The 16,738-nt window shown below is 49.5% G+C and overlaps 8 protein-coding genes across 8 annotated transcripts; 3 read left to right on the top strand and 5 right to left on the bottom strand.

Annotated features, from left to right (window-relative positions):
- Nucleotides 1–689: 689 nt before the first annotated feature.
- Nucleotides 690–2,176, bottom strand: BDW70DRAFT_132228 (E2 SUMO-conjugating protein UBC9). Its single transcript, XM_073736128.1, has 4 exons — nucleotides 1,778–2,176; nucleotides 1,525–1,685; nucleotides 1,438–1,461; nucleotides 690–1,302 (listed from the first exon to the last, which is right to left on the bottom strand). The coding sequence occupies exons 1-4, from the start codon at nucleotides 1,810–1,812 to the stop codon at nucleotides 1,049–1,051; spliced, it is 474 nt and encodes a 157-aa protein (XP_073598044.1). The 5' UTR covers nucleotides 1,813–2,176; the 3' UTR covers nucleotides 690–1,048.
- Nucleotides 2,177–2,336: 160 nt separating this feature from the next.
- BDW70DRAFT_132225 (uncharacterized protein) lies at nucleotides 2,337–3,469 on the top strand. Its single transcript, XM_073736127.1, has 2 exons — nucleotides 2,337–3,091; nucleotides 3,162–3,469. Exon 1 carries the CDS (start codon nucleotides 2,718–2,720, stop codon nucleotides 3,048–3,050), a length of 333 nt encoding a protein of 110 aa, XP_073598043.1. The 5' UTR covers nucleotides 2,337–2,717; the 3' UTR covers nucleotides 3,051–3,091; nucleotides 3,162–3,469.
- On the bottom strand, nucleotides 3,134–5,051 carry BDW70DRAFT_16509 (putative G-patch DNA repair protein (Drt111)). The gene is made up of 5 exons (XM_073741645.1): nucleotides 4,851–5,051; nucleotides 4,370–4,780; nucleotides 3,527–4,317; nucleotides 3,387–3,479; nucleotides 3,134–3,315 (listed from the first exon to the last, which is right to left on the bottom strand). Exons 1-5 carry the CDS (start codon nucleotides 5,026–5,028, stop codon nucleotides 3,217–3,219), a joined length of 1,572 nt encoding a protein of 523 aa, XP_073598042.1. The 5' UTR covers nucleotides 5,029–5,051; the 3' UTR covers nucleotides 3,134–3,216.
- A 190-nt stretch (nucleotides 5,052–5,241) lies between these two features.
- On the top strand, nucleotides 5,242–7,172 carry BDW70DRAFT_16478 (acyl--CoA ligase). The gene is made up of 4 exons (XM_073741553.1): nucleotides 5,242–5,907; nucleotides 5,968–6,004; nucleotides 6,052–6,923; nucleotides 6,990–7,172. Exons 1-4 carry the CDS (start codon nucleotides 5,377–5,379, stop codon nucleotides 7,083–7,085), a joined length of 1,536 nt encoding a protein of 511 aa, XP_073598041.1. The 5' UTR covers nucleotides 5,242–5,376; the 3' UTR covers nucleotides 7,086–7,172.
- A 4-nt stretch (nucleotides 7,173–7,176) lies between these two features.
- On the bottom strand, nucleotides 7,177–8,010 carry BDW70DRAFT_132218 (uncharacterized protein). Its single transcript, XM_073736126.1, has 4 exons — nucleotides 7,738–8,010; nucleotides 7,623–7,678; nucleotides 7,340–7,503; nucleotides 7,177–7,245 (listed from the first exon to the last, which is right to left on the bottom strand). Exons 1-4 carry the CDS (start codon nucleotides 7,956–7,958, stop codon nucleotides 7,216–7,218), a joined length of 471 nt encoding a protein of 156 aa, XP_073598040.1. The 5' UTR covers nucleotides 7,959–8,010; the 3' UTR covers nucleotides 7,177–7,215.
- Nucleotides 8,011–8,495: 485 nt separating this feature from the next.
- Nucleotides 8,496–10,347, bottom strand: BDW70DRAFT_16469 (ANP1/MMN9/VAN1 family protein). The gene is made up of 5 exons (XM_073741528.1): nucleotides 10,061–10,347; nucleotides 9,366–9,994; nucleotides 9,263–9,310; nucleotides 8,996–9,211; nucleotides 8,496–8,944 (listed from the first exon to the last, which is right to left on the bottom strand). Exons 1-5 carry the CDS (start codon nucleotides 10,231–10,233, stop codon nucleotides 8,778–8,780), a joined length of 1,233 nt encoding a protein of 410 aa, XP_073598039.1. The 5' UTR covers nucleotides 10,234–10,347; the 3' UTR covers nucleotides 8,496–8,777.
- An 853-nt stretch (nucleotides 10,348–11,200) lies between these two features.
- On the bottom strand, nucleotides 11,201–13,508 carry BDW70DRAFT_132215 (putative HLH DNA binding domain protein). Its single transcript, XM_073736125.1, has 3 exons — nucleotides 12,976–13,508; nucleotides 11,386–12,928; nucleotides 11,201–11,309 (listed from the first exon to the last, which is right to left on the bottom strand). The coding sequence occupies exons 1-2, from the start codon at nucleotides 13,017–13,019 to the stop codon at nucleotides 11,857–11,859; spliced, it is 1,116 nt and encodes a 371-aa protein (XP_073598038.1). The 5' UTR covers nucleotides 13,020–13,508; the 3' UTR covers nucleotides 11,201–11,309; nucleotides 11,386–11,856.
- Nucleotides 13,509–15,518: 2,010 nt separating this feature from the next.
- On the top strand, nucleotides 15,519–15,934 carry BDW70DRAFT_16448 (uncharacterized protein). The gene has a single exon (XM_073741482.1). It carries the CDS (start codon nucleotides 15,588–15,590, stop codon nucleotides 15,846–15,848), a length of 261 nt encoding a protein of 86 aa, XP_073598037.1. The 5' UTR covers nucleotides 15,519–15,587; the 3' UTR covers nucleotides 15,849–15,934.
- The last annotated feature ends 804 nt before the right edge of the window (nucleotides 15,935–16,738 follow it).

Here is a 16,738-nt window from a genome sequence, read left to right as displayed (position 1 = left end):
AGGTAGGGTCCCGGTCCCGTCGGCGGGGCGGAATCGAGGGGCGATTTCGGCCTCCAAAAAAATCTGGGTGAAAGAGGGACACTGACAAAACTGACTCATCTCGATAAGATAACCGCTACATTCCCAGCGGCGTCATTGGCCGGCAATCGGCCGCGCTAAGGACCAGCTAAGGAAACTCAGACTTATCTTATCCTTCAGAAATTCAAAAAAGGTTCCCTTAAACACTTACGATGTAGGTTTACTACACAGTTAGCCGACTCTCGACCATGGCGCTTACTGAGTTATATTTGCTTTTGTTACCTTACGGATCCAGGCCGGTGAACAAGGTAAGGCGATCCTCCGCCTTGCACTCAATAAGTTCCGTCTACTACTGGTCAATGCGACAACGGGGACACCTCGGCATCTGAAAAAAAACCCTCAATAGACGCAAACGAAGGTACTCATGACCAGAAAGTAAGTTCTGACCCCCATACTTTGCCTCTTTTCTCCGCGTTCCATCTCCACCGAATCATCCCTAGGGGTAAAGGATCTCCTACTAGTAAGCGAATGACCATAGAAAATGCAATTGAAACGGATGTACGCGGTATATGCGGATATCTCGAATTATGCGATAAAGAAAATTCCTCACCTATGCACTTCACGAAAAGGCAAAAAATAAATAAAAAAAAAAAAAAAGTAAAAATGAATAACGCCGCCGTTACCTCGTTGCTCTGCTGTGTTCGTGTCGTCGAGACGCCATGCTCGCTGTAAAAGAAAGGAAAAAGAAAACTAATGGGAAGCCGCCTCTTCATACCAATGTTTAATGTCCAATCGGTCTGGATGCACAGAGAGCAACTCCAACTCCAGCCACTCCCGTTCCGTTCAGGACAGAAAGTTCTCGGCGCAAGACGCATGACTCTCGTCTCTCAATCACAATGCACGCCCCACGTAGAATAAGTCGCTTTGGCGCCATATCCGCCGAGGATTCGGTGAGTCGAAATGCAAGAAGGGTCAGGATAGAAAAATGACGAGTTCTATAGAAAGGTAGATCGTCATTGAGTAGCTCAACTTATAAAGCAGGATTTTCCTTGACAACCTGCTTCACTCGCTTCTCATAAGCAGCCCGGTCTTTCTTGTACATATTATATGCTTCCGCCTGCGCTGGAGACTCGGGATTTGGGTCGTCGAGCAAGTCTTGAATACCAAGAAGGATTTGTTTAATTGTGATTGCCGGCTTCCACGCTTCGTCTTCATTCAAGATTGACAGACAAACAGTCCCAGACGGGTAGACGTTGGGGTGAAACAGAGCTGGCACGAACTTGCCTGTTCATAATGACATAATGTTAGCCCAGAACAACACAGCAGCATGAGCTTTTAAGCAAGCGGTCTCCAATTTGAAGACCTGCGATATTCTTGTGAAATATATTTGTGAGTCTGAGCGGGAGAAAAGGAACATACATTTGGGAGGCTTGGTAGGGTACTCTATGAAAGAGAACAGTCAGTCAACAACTTCGCTTTGGGCTTTTATATAGAGTTGCCACGCACCATCAGGAAAAGTGACGTCCAATTTGAAAAGTCCGCCTTCCCAGATTGTCCCTTTTTTCCCGGGAATGCCACATTCCCATCGTTTCATATCCAAAACACCCTGGGCCGTACGATGAGGCTTGGCATAAAAGGCGAAAGGATGATCTTTTCGCCATTGCTTCCTGTGCGCGAGTGTGTCTGTCAGCTCAGCTCGACTCACTGCGGGGACTGAACAGAGTATATACTTGCTGGTAGAAGGAGTTACTCAGCTTACCTTTCCTCAGTCAGACGATTCAAGCAGAGCGACATGGTTGCGGTGCGATAAGAGTAGTAGGCTAGTCGATGGATTGCGAGCGGCGATGCGCGCAAATATAGGCACCTCGAAAAAGGTAGGACGAAGGCGATGCTATATCCGGATGGTGTGATATGACAACGCGGAAGAGGACAAACGCTGAACGTTGCAAAAAAGACGAAGCGCGGGGGGGGTAGGAAGCGAAATGGTTTTGAAGTGATTCGGTGGTGTTGGAGAGGTGAACTGTTGAATAGATGGAGATGATGGTTTTGAAAATGCGGAGAAGTTGGAAGGCAAGTATTGGCCAAGATTAGAGACAGTATAGACAAGACGCTCCCAACGTTACAGTATTATTTGCAAACAAAGCTGAGATAATAGAGGTGATGATGGGTTTAAGTGAGCTGAGCAACCTTGGAATCGCGGCCTGAGGCGAAAACTTCATGCACTGGACTTAATCGACTCTCACCACTAAAGTCACGTGAAAGTATATATCTTACTATCCATCTTATGATGTGTCTTTACAGTACTTGCGTTCTGCTGTTTTGAACATAATCTTCATGACATTCATTGTGCGCTGCCCTGAAGCATCCCTTTATTGGTGTTATGGCAGACCATCTCAGCTTTGATGCGGTCAGGAGCTCTGAACAAAGAACCCCGTGCTCAGAAGTAGATCATACATTCCAATGCTGCGCTCAGTGAACCTTTGAGCATGGATAGCAACCACACATTTCCGGCAAACATCCCCACAGCTGTTTATTGTTTATCCTGTGAAAGGTCTAGAGAGCGGTATATTTAAACAGTACCCGGCCACCTCACCTTGTCCATTCCTATTCCAAGGCCATTGTTGGTCACCTGTTGAAATACCGAACCCAAAACATCCGAACGACAGATAAACTATTCGAAGGCATAGAGGACCACCGATATGTGCCACCGCATTTCCTGGTACCATGCCCTTTGCAACCACCAAGACCACGCCTCCACCATCACAATATGCTGCAACGTCGCCCTTCGATGCAATTACGACTGCGTTAGCCTGGAAACCTTGTCGCTTCCCGTGTTCGGTGCCTGTGCTTCCTGCAAGATGAAAGCGACATTTGCAAAGACCCTACCGCGAAAGACGCCGTACGGCTTCTCTCCCATAATGGAGAGCTTTGAGTGCGAGCCCTTGGTGCGAACCGACAAATTTTACTTGTCTGGCGCGCATAGCGAAGACTCTGTTGAGGAACTAGAAGTGTTTGACAGGGTCACATTCTAGGGGAACCACACGAACGATGAGACTATCGCACTCTCTAAGAAGTAAGCCAGCAGCCCGCGCCTATGTGCATAATGACATGTTGCTGAATCGGGCTGAAGACACGATGTGCAGTCTGACCACGCCCTTTAGAGTGTAATCGGCAACTTCTCTCGCGACTGCTGATGGACTAGTCCTCGTAAGTGCCTTGCTCAAATTTCTGTGCGTCGAAAAAGCGGGCGGTGATTTTGTTCCCATTGAAGATCCGACCCTCGAGAGCATTTACGGCCTACAAATTTCGCACGTCAGCATATATTGGTAACATCTCTGGGCATCAATTCATTTGATTGAATGACCTACCCGAAGAGCGGACAGTTGGTTGGTGAATTTGACGAAGACGGGAACCGGCGGGCCGGAGTCACGAGAAATATAGACACGTTCCACACGACCATACTGCTTAACGTTAGATATAGACGAAGATGGAGAAGTAGAGTTGTTACCTTTTCAGAGCATTCTTCCCCTATTTCCTGCATTAGACCACCTCCGTCGCTGCCTGTCAATTCTGCGTCCACGTCCATTCCATCTAACATCCCTTTCAGGATTATAACTTCACTCATCGCACCAAACTTGCCCACATCCTCTTGCTTTCTTGCCCCGCCGATAATCTTACCCCTACCAGCTGGCGTGATAAAGCCTCCACCCTCTGAGTCAGGCCGCTTCTTGCGTTTTTCGACTTGGACTTGTAATGGTTTTGCAATGCCTGAACCGGTGGCACCTAAGCCAGATCCCTTCGTCCATCCGTACTTGGCCAACAGTCGCTCAGCAAACCCTTTCTGGCCTGGTCGGAGTGAGCGCTGGCCATCATCTTGGGCTTCCTCTTCTACGGGCTGCTCCTTTGCGAGGACTTCTTCGAGTTCTGCTTCTGAGGCGGGGATATCGTCAGGGGCCGGCGGAAGAGTATATCGAACTGGTGCGCGCGATATCGTTGCGGACGATGTTTGAATCTTGTGCAGTTGATTTGATGGAGTTAGGAAGGGTTGGGGCTGAGCGGACATCTGTAGACGGCGTAGATAAGCGTCGTCACCAGTAGGCGCATCAATCGGAGCAACCGGTTGTTGGGGTGGCGGCGGTTTAGGTGAGGAGCCCTGTTCATTGTTATGAGCTAGACTCGACGCCATTTGGGCTCGCCGCGCGAATGCATCCTCTCCAGAAACGACATTCTCAGAAGGCGCCGATGGGATGTTATTGAGATTGGGAGGTGGAGCGAAGTTGCTCGGAGGCGCAAATTGTCCTGAGATGAAGTCAGTACTTCACCAACCGGCCATAGAAGGCTCCTGACTTACTATTCATTGGGCGTCCATATTCTTCGTCACTATACGAGTCCCTACTCGACGACCTGGCCATACGGTGTGCATATAGGCGGTCTTTCCACTCTCGCACTTCCGTTATCTGCTCATCGCTGTGCTTGTATTCCTCGTAGATGTTCGGTCTAGATGGATCGTAGATATCATCCCAATTCTGCACAAATTCCTGCGGTTCCCGATTCTTCTTGCGCTTCTTACGGCCACCGCGCTGTCTCTTAGGCCCCGCGAAGAAGCCGTTCACATCGTCGTCCTCGGTTGCAGCCCAGTCCGCAAGTGTGGACTTGACGGGAGCTGCGCCTGGAGCTACAGCAGCCGTTTTCGGTAGGGTTGGCTTCGGCTTGGGTTTCTGGGTCGCCAGTTGAGGGCGTTTCGTTGGCTGAAACCGAAGAGCTATAAGCGGATCAATGAACAGTCAGCGTAATTTGCGCCAGCATACTTAACATAAGAAGACAGGGCATACCATTATTGACCTGCTTCTTTGCAGCAGCTTCCTCCGATTGAGCTTCCCCTTCGGCTTGCTTGAAAACGACTGGGGCACGAGAAATGGTTCCAGGCGAGTTGTCAGCAGATGGATCTAGCAGATTGGCATAAAGCGACAGCATGCCGCCCGGTTTGGTGGGCGTCGAATCAGAAGTCATACTGCGATTAAGGCGCAGAGCAGTTGAATAATTATGGTGAAATAAAGTATGAATAAAGCTCCGTACCGCGAAGCTCTTCCCGCTGGTGACGCCGTTGGAGGGCTTTGTTTGCTTTGTTTGCTTACTTGGCGCCAAGCTTAATAATCCAGCGCAGCGGATACGGGGAACTTCGGCAAGTCGGCCGATACATCGGAGGGTGACGAGACCATGAATGGCGATTACCTGCTCCATATGGTAGACGCCAACTCCGGACTGGGGTTATTAATGTAACACCTAATCCTCGCTCGTTTTAACCTTCTATCACTTCATTCTCGTCCCTTCACTGTTGCTTCTCGTACCTGGCAGAACATGGCTACATTGGCTCAAGCATTCTCCCCCGACGGCGCTAACGCCGCTGTCATCGTTCCTGGCAAACCGGCTTTAACTGTAACCTACGAGCAGTTGCATTCGCATATATATGGCTTCCAAGAAAAACTGGCTAAACTTGGTGTCGGACATGGTGCCGCGGTGAACCTGGCTCTTATAAACTCGTACGAATTCATTGTTGGCTTTCTAGCAGCTTCGTGGCAGCGTGCAATCGCTGCTCCGCTAAACCCTGCCTACAAGCAGGACGAGTTTGAGTTCTATATCGACGATCTCAGCTCAACCCTAGTTCTTATCCCTCGGGGATCCTATGCTCAGAATGGCCCCGCGGTCCGCGCAGGTAGAAAGTACCAAGCGGCTATCGCGGAGTGCTACTGGAACGGAACGGAGGTTGTTCTCGATGTGAAGGAGCTGGGCAAGCTAAAAGGCAAAGGAGGCATTGGCGTCCAGACCGCTCAGCCCGTTGACATCGCGCTTGTCTTGCATACTAGTGGAACAACTGGCAGGCCCAAGGCTGTATGCGAGCACTATTTCCGCATGAGTTTTGTTTGGGAACTGTACTAACTCTTGAGATAGGTTCCGCTCACCCACAAGAACCTGACAACTACCATGAGTGAGCGCCTCAGCATCGCTTCCGACATACGACTAATTCCGTTCTAGGGAACATTCAAGCAACGTACAAGCTCACCCCTCAGGATCGGACTTACCTGGTGATGCCTTTGTTTCACGTCCATGGCCTCTTAGCCGCCTTCCTTGCTCCCCTTGCCTCTGGCGGTTCAGTAATTGTACCCACCAAGTTCTCTGCTCACCAGTTCTGGTCGGACTTTATCGAATACAAGGCGAACTGGTACTCCGCCGTGCCAACCATCCACCAAATTCTGCTCAAGTCACCGTTGCCCAACCCTATCCCTCAAATCCGCTTCATCCGCTCCTGCTCCTCGCCGCTGTCACCAAAAACTTTCCAGGATCTAGAAAAGACTCTCAAAGCCCCAGTACTTGAGGCCTACGCCATGACGGAAGCGGCTCATCAAATGACGAGCAACCCCCTCCCCCCCGCAAAGCGACAGCCCGGTAGCGTGGGTATTGGTCAAGGCGTCGAGATTAAAATTCTTGATCAATCCGGAAACGAAGTTCCTCAGGGACACGAGGCAGAAATCTGCGTTCGAGGAGAGAATGTCACGAAAGGATACCTCAACAACCCAGCTGCCAACAAGTCATCTTTCACCAAAGACGGCTTTTTCCGAACAGGTGACCAAGGCAAGAAGGACCCTGACGGCTATGTAATCATCACCGGCCGCATCAAGGAACTTATCAACAAGGGCGGAGAAAAAATCAGCCCAATCGAATTGGACAACACGCTTTTGCAAAACCCCAGCGTCGGCGAAGCGGTCTGCTTCGCCATTCCTGACCCTGGTCACTATGGCGAAGACATAGGGGCCGCGGTTGTCTTGAAGAGCGGTCAGAATGCTACTGAAGATGAACTGAAAGCGTGGGTTCAAGAGAAACTGGCTAAATTCAAGACCCCAAAACAGGTAAGCTAGCCATCTTTCTACCCCTGACCGGGCTGTTGCATCTTTACTCACATTAATGCCTTGAAGATCTGGATAGTACAGCAAATTCCCAAGACGGCAACCGGCAAGATCCAACGACGCAAGGTTGCAGAGGCGATGCTGAAGCCCAAGGCTAAGCTGTAAGTATTCTCTGATATTTCATGATCTCTGTTATATAGGAGTCGGTAAATATGTAGTGTGGATGAACTAGCTTGATATATAGCATAAATACCAATGTACATACGATCTATACTATCAAATAACCAACATCCATTTACACTCCAACCCTAACGGCAGACTTGAACTACACGTGGAAAACCCAGACCCGTTAGTCTCAGCCCAAAACAACCACATCCAGTACCAAGTACTACATAGAACAGTCGCAAAAGATGACATACCGGAATAACCTGCGCTGCATCCAGATCCCAAACCCCCGATTTGGTGTAGATATCATTCCGGATAACCTCCCACGCATCTTCTTCTTTCTCGCCAAGGACAATGAGCATACTCCCCTTGAACGAGGGCGTTTCGCCTTCAGACGGGTGCGCGTTGAGCATTGCGCCTGCATCAATCAAACAGGCAGAAAATCATATTAGTAAAGAAAAAAAGAGGTATTTGCTGAAGAGCGTGGCCCTGAGCGAGCTAGCTACTGAAAACTTCGGTTGGTTGGATGGCACATACCACCAACAACTACCTTCCCAGCCTCAACGAGCGGTTTCACGCCCTCAAGGTGTTTCCTACATTATTTCCGGTTACAATTGGACTGTGAACAAGAGGAGAGGAGAGGAGAACGTACGATCGGACCTCAAGTCTTTTCGCCTGCGCGTCGGGCTTATCGGGGAGAATGCAGAGAAATTCGTTAGACATTGCGAATCTACTTGTGGCTCTAAAGAGAGAATAAGGTGAGGAGTGGAACGTTCTATGAGGTTTAAACTGGCAAGAAATAAGAGATCCTAGAACTCGGTTTGCTGTTGAGTTTGTGACGCGGGGAAATCGGGTGAGGGTGAGAGTGAGCATCGTGTTGCAATAGCGCAGGTGGGGAAGATGGTGGGATGGTGGATGGGGAAGGTTCGGGGAGGTGTTTGATGGGTCAGCAATGGCCGAGGCGGCGAAGTCCTAGGCGTCCGAGGCTGTAGCACTGCAGTGCTTAGGGAGTAGAACGGAGGGCAATAACACCACGACAACCAAGCCAATCTTAGGCGACAGGATATACAGGGCCAATCGCATAGCCAACCCACGCGGTTTCAACAGTTGCACTTGACCGTCAATTGACTACACATAGCCTATATATGTATGTACAAAGAAAAGCACCAAATGCCCTTCGCTCTTTGCTTCCTACTTTCCAATTTATTTGACGCAGCCCTCTATTAAATAGACAGTAAGGCACGGTGATGGATCACCTGTAGCCTGCACTGAGATCCATACCATCACTGCAGGGCGAAGAACGTCAAACCTGGCGAAGCAGAAAAGCGTTCAGAGCCAAGACCCGGCCATTGAGATGGTGCCCTTCGCTGACGAACAAGATGAGCTCAAACAGAGCAAGATTATCGTTCAACTCTATGAGCCTCCAAGATCGCTGAACATATACCCCAAGCGCCAACAGAAAAAGCAAACATAACCCTAGAACACAACGTTAAAGAAGGCTAATAATTACCGGAGTCGGGGTGGCAGTTTGCCAACTTTCGCAAATAGAATGATTAATAAAAGAAGCTGCGTAAGATGGCAAGGGCCCTCGTGGTGAAACCAGCCGCAATGCGCCAGATGTACAATTGCACAAGGAGTATTTGAAGATCGAGAAGTTCTCTTTCAGCGAGAAATTGATCGTGGTGATCGGACTTAGTACGCCTTGCGGTCACCGAGGTTCCCGGGTTTCTCGTCAGTATCGATATGCCAGACAACGTAGTTTGGCAAGCCAATGACCTGGTATCCAGCACGTTTGGCCATTCTCGCGAACCCTTCAGTTTCGGCCTGATTTTCGAAAGCATATGCTGGGAAGTTGATCCCTGAAAGCAAGGTTAGAGCCACCGCGATTGTAAATGACAAGTCAGACATACCCGAGCGATGGACGTCGGCTTTGACGACAATGTTAACACCACCAATACCGTCAAGCTCAACCTCCTTATCCTTGTCATTTCTCCAGTCGCCCATTCCAACAAGATACTCGCGGCCGGTGTCGTATTCCTTATAGCCTTCCGCCAGGATAGTGTCAGGGTCCAGAGTAGCGCGGAGTCTCCGCCCTTTATCGGATTCAATCCAGGAGTTGTAGTCAACTGTAATATCGGGTCAGTAAAAGTCAACTTCAGGTAGGGATAACCACATACAGCGACCCTCGATATCAACGCCATCCTTGTAGCGGTGGAACCAAATGTCTTATAGATGGTTAGTAAATTCTAATTAATCTAATAAAGATGGCATAACACATACTCGGAACGAGGATATCCTTGTCGTGGGCGATAAAGTCTTCCAAAATGGTATCCGGGCTGTCGACAATATCAACATCCCGCCAGTACACCCAAGAGTGATCGGGTTTAAGAGCGGAGTAGAGCAGATAGTTGCGGGCCCTGCCAATAGCTTTGCGCCGGGGTCCCTGTGCAGCGAACGAGTGTCTGTCCTCCACATTCATCTCGAAGTCGGTGCCGAAATCCTTCTGGATGATGGTGGCGCTCCGGAAAGCGACCTTGTCACCCTGATCCTGGATCCGCTGAAGTTCGGAGGCAAGTGTTGCCAGGGTGTCATCCTTGGTGTCACCAACAAGAAAAGCTAGGTCAATCAGCTCGTGCGGATACGTCAGCTTGTAGATGAGGTCGAAGTATCTGTTCAAATGGAACGAAGCATCCCTCAGCGGAGTGAGAATAAGAACACGCTCACGGTTCTGGACGGCCTGGTTGGTGGATCTGATAGGGTTGAGGTCGACGTTCTTGATGGAGCTGGAATTCACTTCGTAGGGCTCGTGATAGTTGAAGAGGACGGGAGTCTGGGCATGAGCGGTCCATTCGGTAATCTCATTGAGACTCATATCCATCGGTGCTTTAGGGGGCCCATAGCAATAGAAACTAAGCGTCGAAAGCTATTAGTATGTTCGGCCGCTTTCAAACTGTAGACAGGCCCGATCAACTCACTTTTGCATTTCCGAGGCAGAGCTGCTTATTCCGCGCCACAATAAAACAATCAGGCCAGTAATGGCCAGAGATATTAAGAAGCGTGTCCTCGTCACTAGAACTAGAATCGCTCGCCATGGAGGCAGCCTAGCTCTAGCTGACTTCCACGTTACACCACCCTTTGGAAGTAACATCCTCGTGTGCGGTATATGAGAAGGTCGTGGAGGCTGTAGAACTCGGAGAACTTGGTGGGTAATATTCGGAAAGAGGAGACACTGGAAAGTCCGCAGAGCGCGATAGTCCCCGGCACAGTAATGTCACGATTGTCGGGACACGCTGTGAAGGATAGGGGTGTTCAGCGGTGGTGACTCCAGAGTCAGGGAGAATGGTCGACGGGCTTAGGAGGTTCGAGAAATGAAGAATCAATGGATTAAGAAGATATAATGTTGACGATGCGAACTGTTTTGAATAGAAAGCCTGCAACGGATCGAAGAAGGAGGGCGAAAAAAGAACTCGGTACGGGGGAGGGCAGTAGCACCGACCGCGAGGAGAAAGGGACGAACCAAACGAGTGGAAAGAACCGGATCGAGGCTCGGCAAGGATACCGGACGAGCAGATGGTTTGATCAGCTCGTCGTAATCGCGTTGAGAAGTGGACGAGACGATAGACGATGGGAGAGAGAAGGGGGTCGTCGGTTGAATGTTTGACACCTGGAGGTGAGATAAAACCCACCAGCCGCAGTCCAGCCAAACCATAGTACCAATCCGTACTAGCCTCCGTCCCGAGAGTCGATCGCCAGTTGCTTTCTATAGCCTCAAAACTTCCATGACGAAGACAATCCAGAGCTGCACGGCCTGTCAAGTTCGCGGACATTCGAAAAAGCACATCATCCAGTTTTTGCCGTAGAGTACAAACGATTTGAATCGTGTGAAGTGCGTAAGCTTGGACGTAAGGTACTCGTATCATAAGGTATTAATGCCTCAGGCAACTAATTCTAGAATTCAGGGTCTCGAGCTCATCGACCTTTAGCACTGATTCGACAGAAGAACAATATGGAGACACTGCCCGGTCATTCAGTCAGCTTTCAACCCCTTGTCTGCCTAATCTACACCTCTGGTTTCCATTTTACTCATTCCCTACAGCCTTTGCAACCACAAAGCTATTATGAACGAACAATGTGGCTTCCCAGACAAGTGGATCTGGACAATCTGCAGGTCAGAGGTGTATGGTTCTTTCTTTAGAAGACCTAATACGTGCCCGACAATTGAAGGTATCTACCCTACATACTAGGCTTTGCCAGAGGCTATAGTCATCATCATTTCTATAGCGCTAAGACATATAATCAGCACTGTTCACTTGGATGAGATAGATTCATCCAATTTCCTAACCACATCCATAACGCCAGACCCCCGAGTCCCAACAAAGGAAAATACAGAAGGAATTAACACCGAAATATGCTCTTGATTGTATGGCGGGCACCATCAGGGGTTTAGGCCCCAGTGCAGCAGTTAAGGATATACTGCAGTCCAGTGTTCCGCGTCAAACAGCCAGATGTATTATACAAGTTGGAAAACAGGAAATAGATCAGATTGTCGCCTATTCTAGTCGATGTCTGCGGCGTGAGATCCAGGACCTTTCATCATAGGGAATTGGGTAACAACTTCATCCCCGAGAAATGGACCAGATGACAGCAGAGAACCGCCGAAAGTCAAGGATATGCTTCAGATAAACCGCCCGCCTGCTCTAATTTTACCCAAGGAAAGCCGTCAAAACAATATTATAAGAAAATTCGGCTGTCGTCATCACCATGCCTTTGGTTATGGCGATTGAATGAAAGATAGCGGTCGTGAAGCCGCCGAGCACGCGTCTTGGTGAAATACAGGAGAGGATGGCCCGGTTGATGGGGGTGTTCGGCTGAGGAATGATAGGCCATAATAAGACTGAGCCGTCTTCGCAGGAGATGTGTTGAACCGAGCAGAGTCCGGGATGATATCAGCAACCCTATCGAACCCTTGCAAGCCAGGCAGCATGAGTTTCGGTTTACTATCGGGCACCGGAGCCAGTTGCTGCAGGCTCGACTGCTCGACCTTCGGAGAGCAGAACATGTGGCCGGAAGCGTTTAACTGATGTTCAAGCGCTCGCACTTTCTCTTCCAATGCCCTGTTTCTCTCTCTCAGATCCAAGATTTCTTGCTTTTGTTGCTCGTTCTGCTGCTGGAGACTAGCAACCAAGCGCTGGCATTGCATGCGGCCTTGCAGATCACATGGCAGTTTGTTGCCCCCACGAAACAATTCCCTAATGATGAGCTTCTGGTAATCAATAAGGATAATGGCGGCTTTTATAATGTGCTCCTTGGACTGCATCGAGTTTTTCGAAGATTTCCACCCGGCCAGTTCCAAAAAGAAATCATGCAGCCTGTCGTCCAACCCCTGGACCAGGATACTCAGGTTCTTTCGTCGGTCTGCTTCGGCAACGCGATGCTTTTCCCTCATGACGTCCTCAAATCCAGCGGCGCTCAACTTTCTTTTCCGGCCGCACTGCTGCAGAGGCCGTTTACGGGTCCTCTGCTCTGGTGGTGGGAATAATAAGCTCATGATCTCGCCGATGGAAGCGACTGAAGGGTCCGGTAACGACCTGAATGGTATCTGCGACTCAGTCGAATCTGACCAGGAGTCCGCAGAGTATGCCGGGGATGGAGGAGAGACAGCAGGTGGCAACACCGGTTTAGCAGAGAAGGCCTCGTGTGTGCTGGGTGGGCTAGGCAGGAAGTTCCTGTTGGTAATTGGATTGAACACGTCCCGCTGAGGCATGTTCTGCGGAAGTGGAGGCAAGGACCTTCCCATGGTCATATCTACTGGGCTAGGCTCCGAAGAGATTGCGCGCACCCCGCTACTTCAGGTCAGCCATGTATGGGCTGGACAACGTCAAGCACTTACGGAAGAGGGTTGTGCGGAGAGACATGGTCTGCCATAGGAGCCATTATGTCGATAAAAGAGTCGAATGTTTCTCTGTAGCTCAGAGACAAGGCTAGTCAAGTATATAGCCTAAACGCAACCTTGTCTCGTATCAGTTGGGGAAGGCGTCGGTCCGTGGCATGTATAGCGGTTCGGCGGCGTGGAACCTAACAGTGGATGACAATCTCTGTAGAGTTGAACAAAAGCAGAGATACGGGCAAACGATATGGGTCAAGGAAGGAATGGTCAACGAGATGATAGCAATGGAGTTATCCACGAGAGCTTGGGTGCTGGGACGAAGCTCATGTTGGAGTGGGATGCCACATGCTTTATATGTGAAATGAACGAGACAAGGCGAGGGGAAGGAGGGATGGGCGAGAACAGTAGACTCGATGAAAGTGGAACTAGAACTGGAGACCAGGTGAGGTTCTGGATGTATCACTGACAGTGCCAGCAATCCATGTCCTGCGCTCTCGACTGGGAAACACAACCATCCCCCGATCCCCAGCTAATTTTCCTCTTCAACAATGACTTACGGATCGATCGTTAGGCATCCTTTCATTTCTTTTTGCCTCAACCCTATTTACCTTTTCACGTTCATTGCGTCCCGTTTTTTTTTCTTTTCTTTTCTTTTCTTTTCTTTTCTTTTTATTTTTATTTTTATCTTAGTATCATATCATTTCTCACCGTATCCTCGCCGCGGGGTCTGCAGCCTTCAGAATAGCCGCCTCTTACCTCTACAACTTTGTTCGAATCCACCATCGCCTCCATCACCCCTTAGCCGAAGTCCTGCTCCTTCCATTTTCGTGAGGAAAAGTCCCTTCTTCTTCCATGGGGCGATCCACGCGGAAATGCCACAAAGATTCCGTCAGAGTTCGACGCTCAAAGCTAGTCCGTTTTGGCGGACGTCTGGGGCTCAACTCTCTATCATAAAATGCACGGACGCGGGACAAAGGCGATTCTCCAATCAAGCGAGTGATGCTCGCATCATCGACATACCCAGTAGGATGCAAAACCGCAGACCCTTGATTTGTCACTCGTCGTAGCGGATTCGATCTTCACGGGGCGAACGATGTGAAGTCCTCCTTGCATAGAAGCCTCTAATACTCAATAGCACCAACCTTTTTCGGGCGCCGAACAATTATCATCCATTGAGTCAGATCTAAGCCGATTAATGCGTTTCTATCGTCCGGCTAAACCCCCCTAGGTAGACGCGACGGAACTTGGACAATGCTTCCGGCGCTTAAGTATGTTCAAACGATTCAGACGAGCCAAGGCTGCAGAATTGCAGATTCAGAGTGAAGATCGATCTCTGAATTGTCTATGGAGTACACTGTACGAAATCACGATTGTTCCGGTACATCTATGGGGACTCAAGATTGAGGAGAAACTCCAGCTCGATCAAGCCAAAGCTACCAAATTGACGTCCATTGGTATAACCTAAAACGCACTGTTCGGAGCTCGCTGCATGGGTAAACTCTCCCTACCGTGCACCAAAGTACAGTCTGAAGGGGTTCCCAGATTGGTCCTTATGCATAATCTTCCCGCGCACAGGCATTCGCAGGATCCCCAAGTAGATCTTGCCATCGACAGTGTGAGATCCAGGACCTAATAGCACGAAGCAAGGCCTTCTGACCACCAGTGTCGTTGCTTGAACCACCAAAAGTACGTGCAGAGAAAATCAGCTTTCCAGTTGCTCAGCCTCTACGGCGTGGTTGACGTTCTTTTTTCTGGTCTCTAATTCTACCTATGTACCACATTGAAATTGTACAAACAGTGGATGACTCGCGCAAATAGTATGAGCTTATCACGTCCATCTCCTCTCCCGCCGATCTCCAGAATGAGGAGCATGTTCGAACATCGCATATCCGGGCCGAGGCAGGCGGAGCTGAGCCTAGAACGATCATGGTGGTGGATTCAAAAGTGGAGATCGCCACAGTAACAAAAGCCTATCCTTTTACTTGGGTCGTCACGACTCACCAGGAGATCCCGGTAACCGGGATTTGCCCTGTCAATCATGCATTTAGCCCGTTCTGACTGTTTCGTCCTTCTACTTCAGATCCCGAGACAGTCTATTACAGTGCCATGGGTATGGGTCGCAATGCTATTTGGAATCCACGTTGGACATCTCCAACAGACAGGAAACATTGCCATCCGTGCTTGGCCACTACCGGGGACACGAGATAAAGCTATGTGGTGTGAGCTATGTAGTGTGAGTACAGCCATGAACCTTTGCCAATTTAGGAAAACCAGGAAGCTGAACTCATGAACGATGGGACAGGTCTGTGGCGGCTGCGAGAACAATGGCTCGAATATGCGCAAAGTACGGCGTACGTGTTCATTTACCGGGATGTTATCCCTATGATTTGCGCAATAATTTGTTGGTTTGATGCATGCCACCTTGGAAGTGGAGGTGGTGGGCCGTATGCATTGGGGGATATAACCTGTCATCTGTGAGCAGCTTGTCCCCGGATTCAAGGCGAAAGAGGCGAGAACCAGGACTCTAATAGGGCTAATGTTTCCCAGGACCCTCCAGGGCGCCACGTTTTTCACCTAGAACTCTATGCCGATGATTGCCATCCTCACGGCCAATTATGGCTTTCCGGATCTTACTCCTCTTACTCCAAGGCTTCCACTGGCTTATGCAGTGTTCTGACCAACGGCGGCTTAAAGGTGGAGGTCATCGAACTTTGGACGTCGCTCCATTAGAAATGTGCGTCCATGAAACAAGCCACGATAATCGACATCGAATGCTTATTTTTAATTCGGAGCATGCGCTTCGTGAATCAGGCACGAACCCATGGAGCATGATTCACAAACTCAACTCCGTTCGGAATGCCGCAGGTACACTCTAGTTGAACAACGAGTCTCGCTGTGCTTGAACAGTCTACAGCGGACTTGAGTTGGTATTTCTCAATCATCCTCTTAGGCGGGGATGTGCGCTTCGAAAATGTCCGAATCTCGTCTAACTCGCCAGGTCTCACTTATTCTCCGGGATACTGCATAGTATGGTGCCCCAGGACGCCCTCAACGTCCAGAATTCATTGGATCAGATCCGAGAGGACAGCTCCTGTGGGGGAAGGCCCAAGCCACAGAAGAAAACCGTAATGGCACCGAACATAAGAGTCGGAAAATGTCGCAAAACAGTTGCAGACCATTGCTCAATTGATTAGTTGCGGAGTATAAATCTGATAAAATCATCGAGGACGAGCGGTTGACTGTGCAAGACTGTTCAAAGCACATTATCTCTCTGTTTGGAGTTGGAGCTAGGCTCAGTCTCGAACTAAGACGAGCTAAGAATAGCTCCAAGAGTGACAAGGCTACGAAGCGATGCATCAGAAAGTCAAAAAGAGCATTGATCCCTCTGGACATGCCACGATTATCCTCTTGCAAACCTTGTGGATCACTTCCTCGTCTTGTCTCCACGCGCAAAGTCCCAGCGGCTCTTACTCAAGTTATCCATCTATAATGGGCCTGTTCGAGATTCAACAATCCAACAGTCCAATCATTACCTATCGTCCTGCAGACTGCAACCAGGGATAATCCCTGCGTGCAAAGGTGGATTGTATACAAGATCCAGACTTCGCCAAGTTCCACGGGTCCTTAATCGCGTTTCTTTTTTTCTACCTGCATCGATGCGCTCTTCATGGCTTTTTTCGGCGTTTTAGCACTTGGCGGTCCGCCCACAAGGACGGTTAAAGTCCTGGAACGAAGGAGGTTTTATTGCTTTTGCGCGTATCCTAGC

Source organism: Aspergillus foveolatus (genome assembly GCF_047715535.1).
Source record: "Aspergillus foveolatus strain CBS 279.81 unplaced genomic scaffold BDW70scaffold_12, whole genome shotgun sequence".
Classification (NCBI taxonomy): domain Eukaryota; kingdom Fungi; phylum Ascomycota; class Eurotiomycetes; order Eurotiales; family Aspergillaceae; genus Aspergillus; species Aspergillus foveolatus.
The sequence above is the reverse complement of the archived record's forward strand: the minus strand, read 5'-3'. Positions and strand labels throughout refer to the sequence as shown.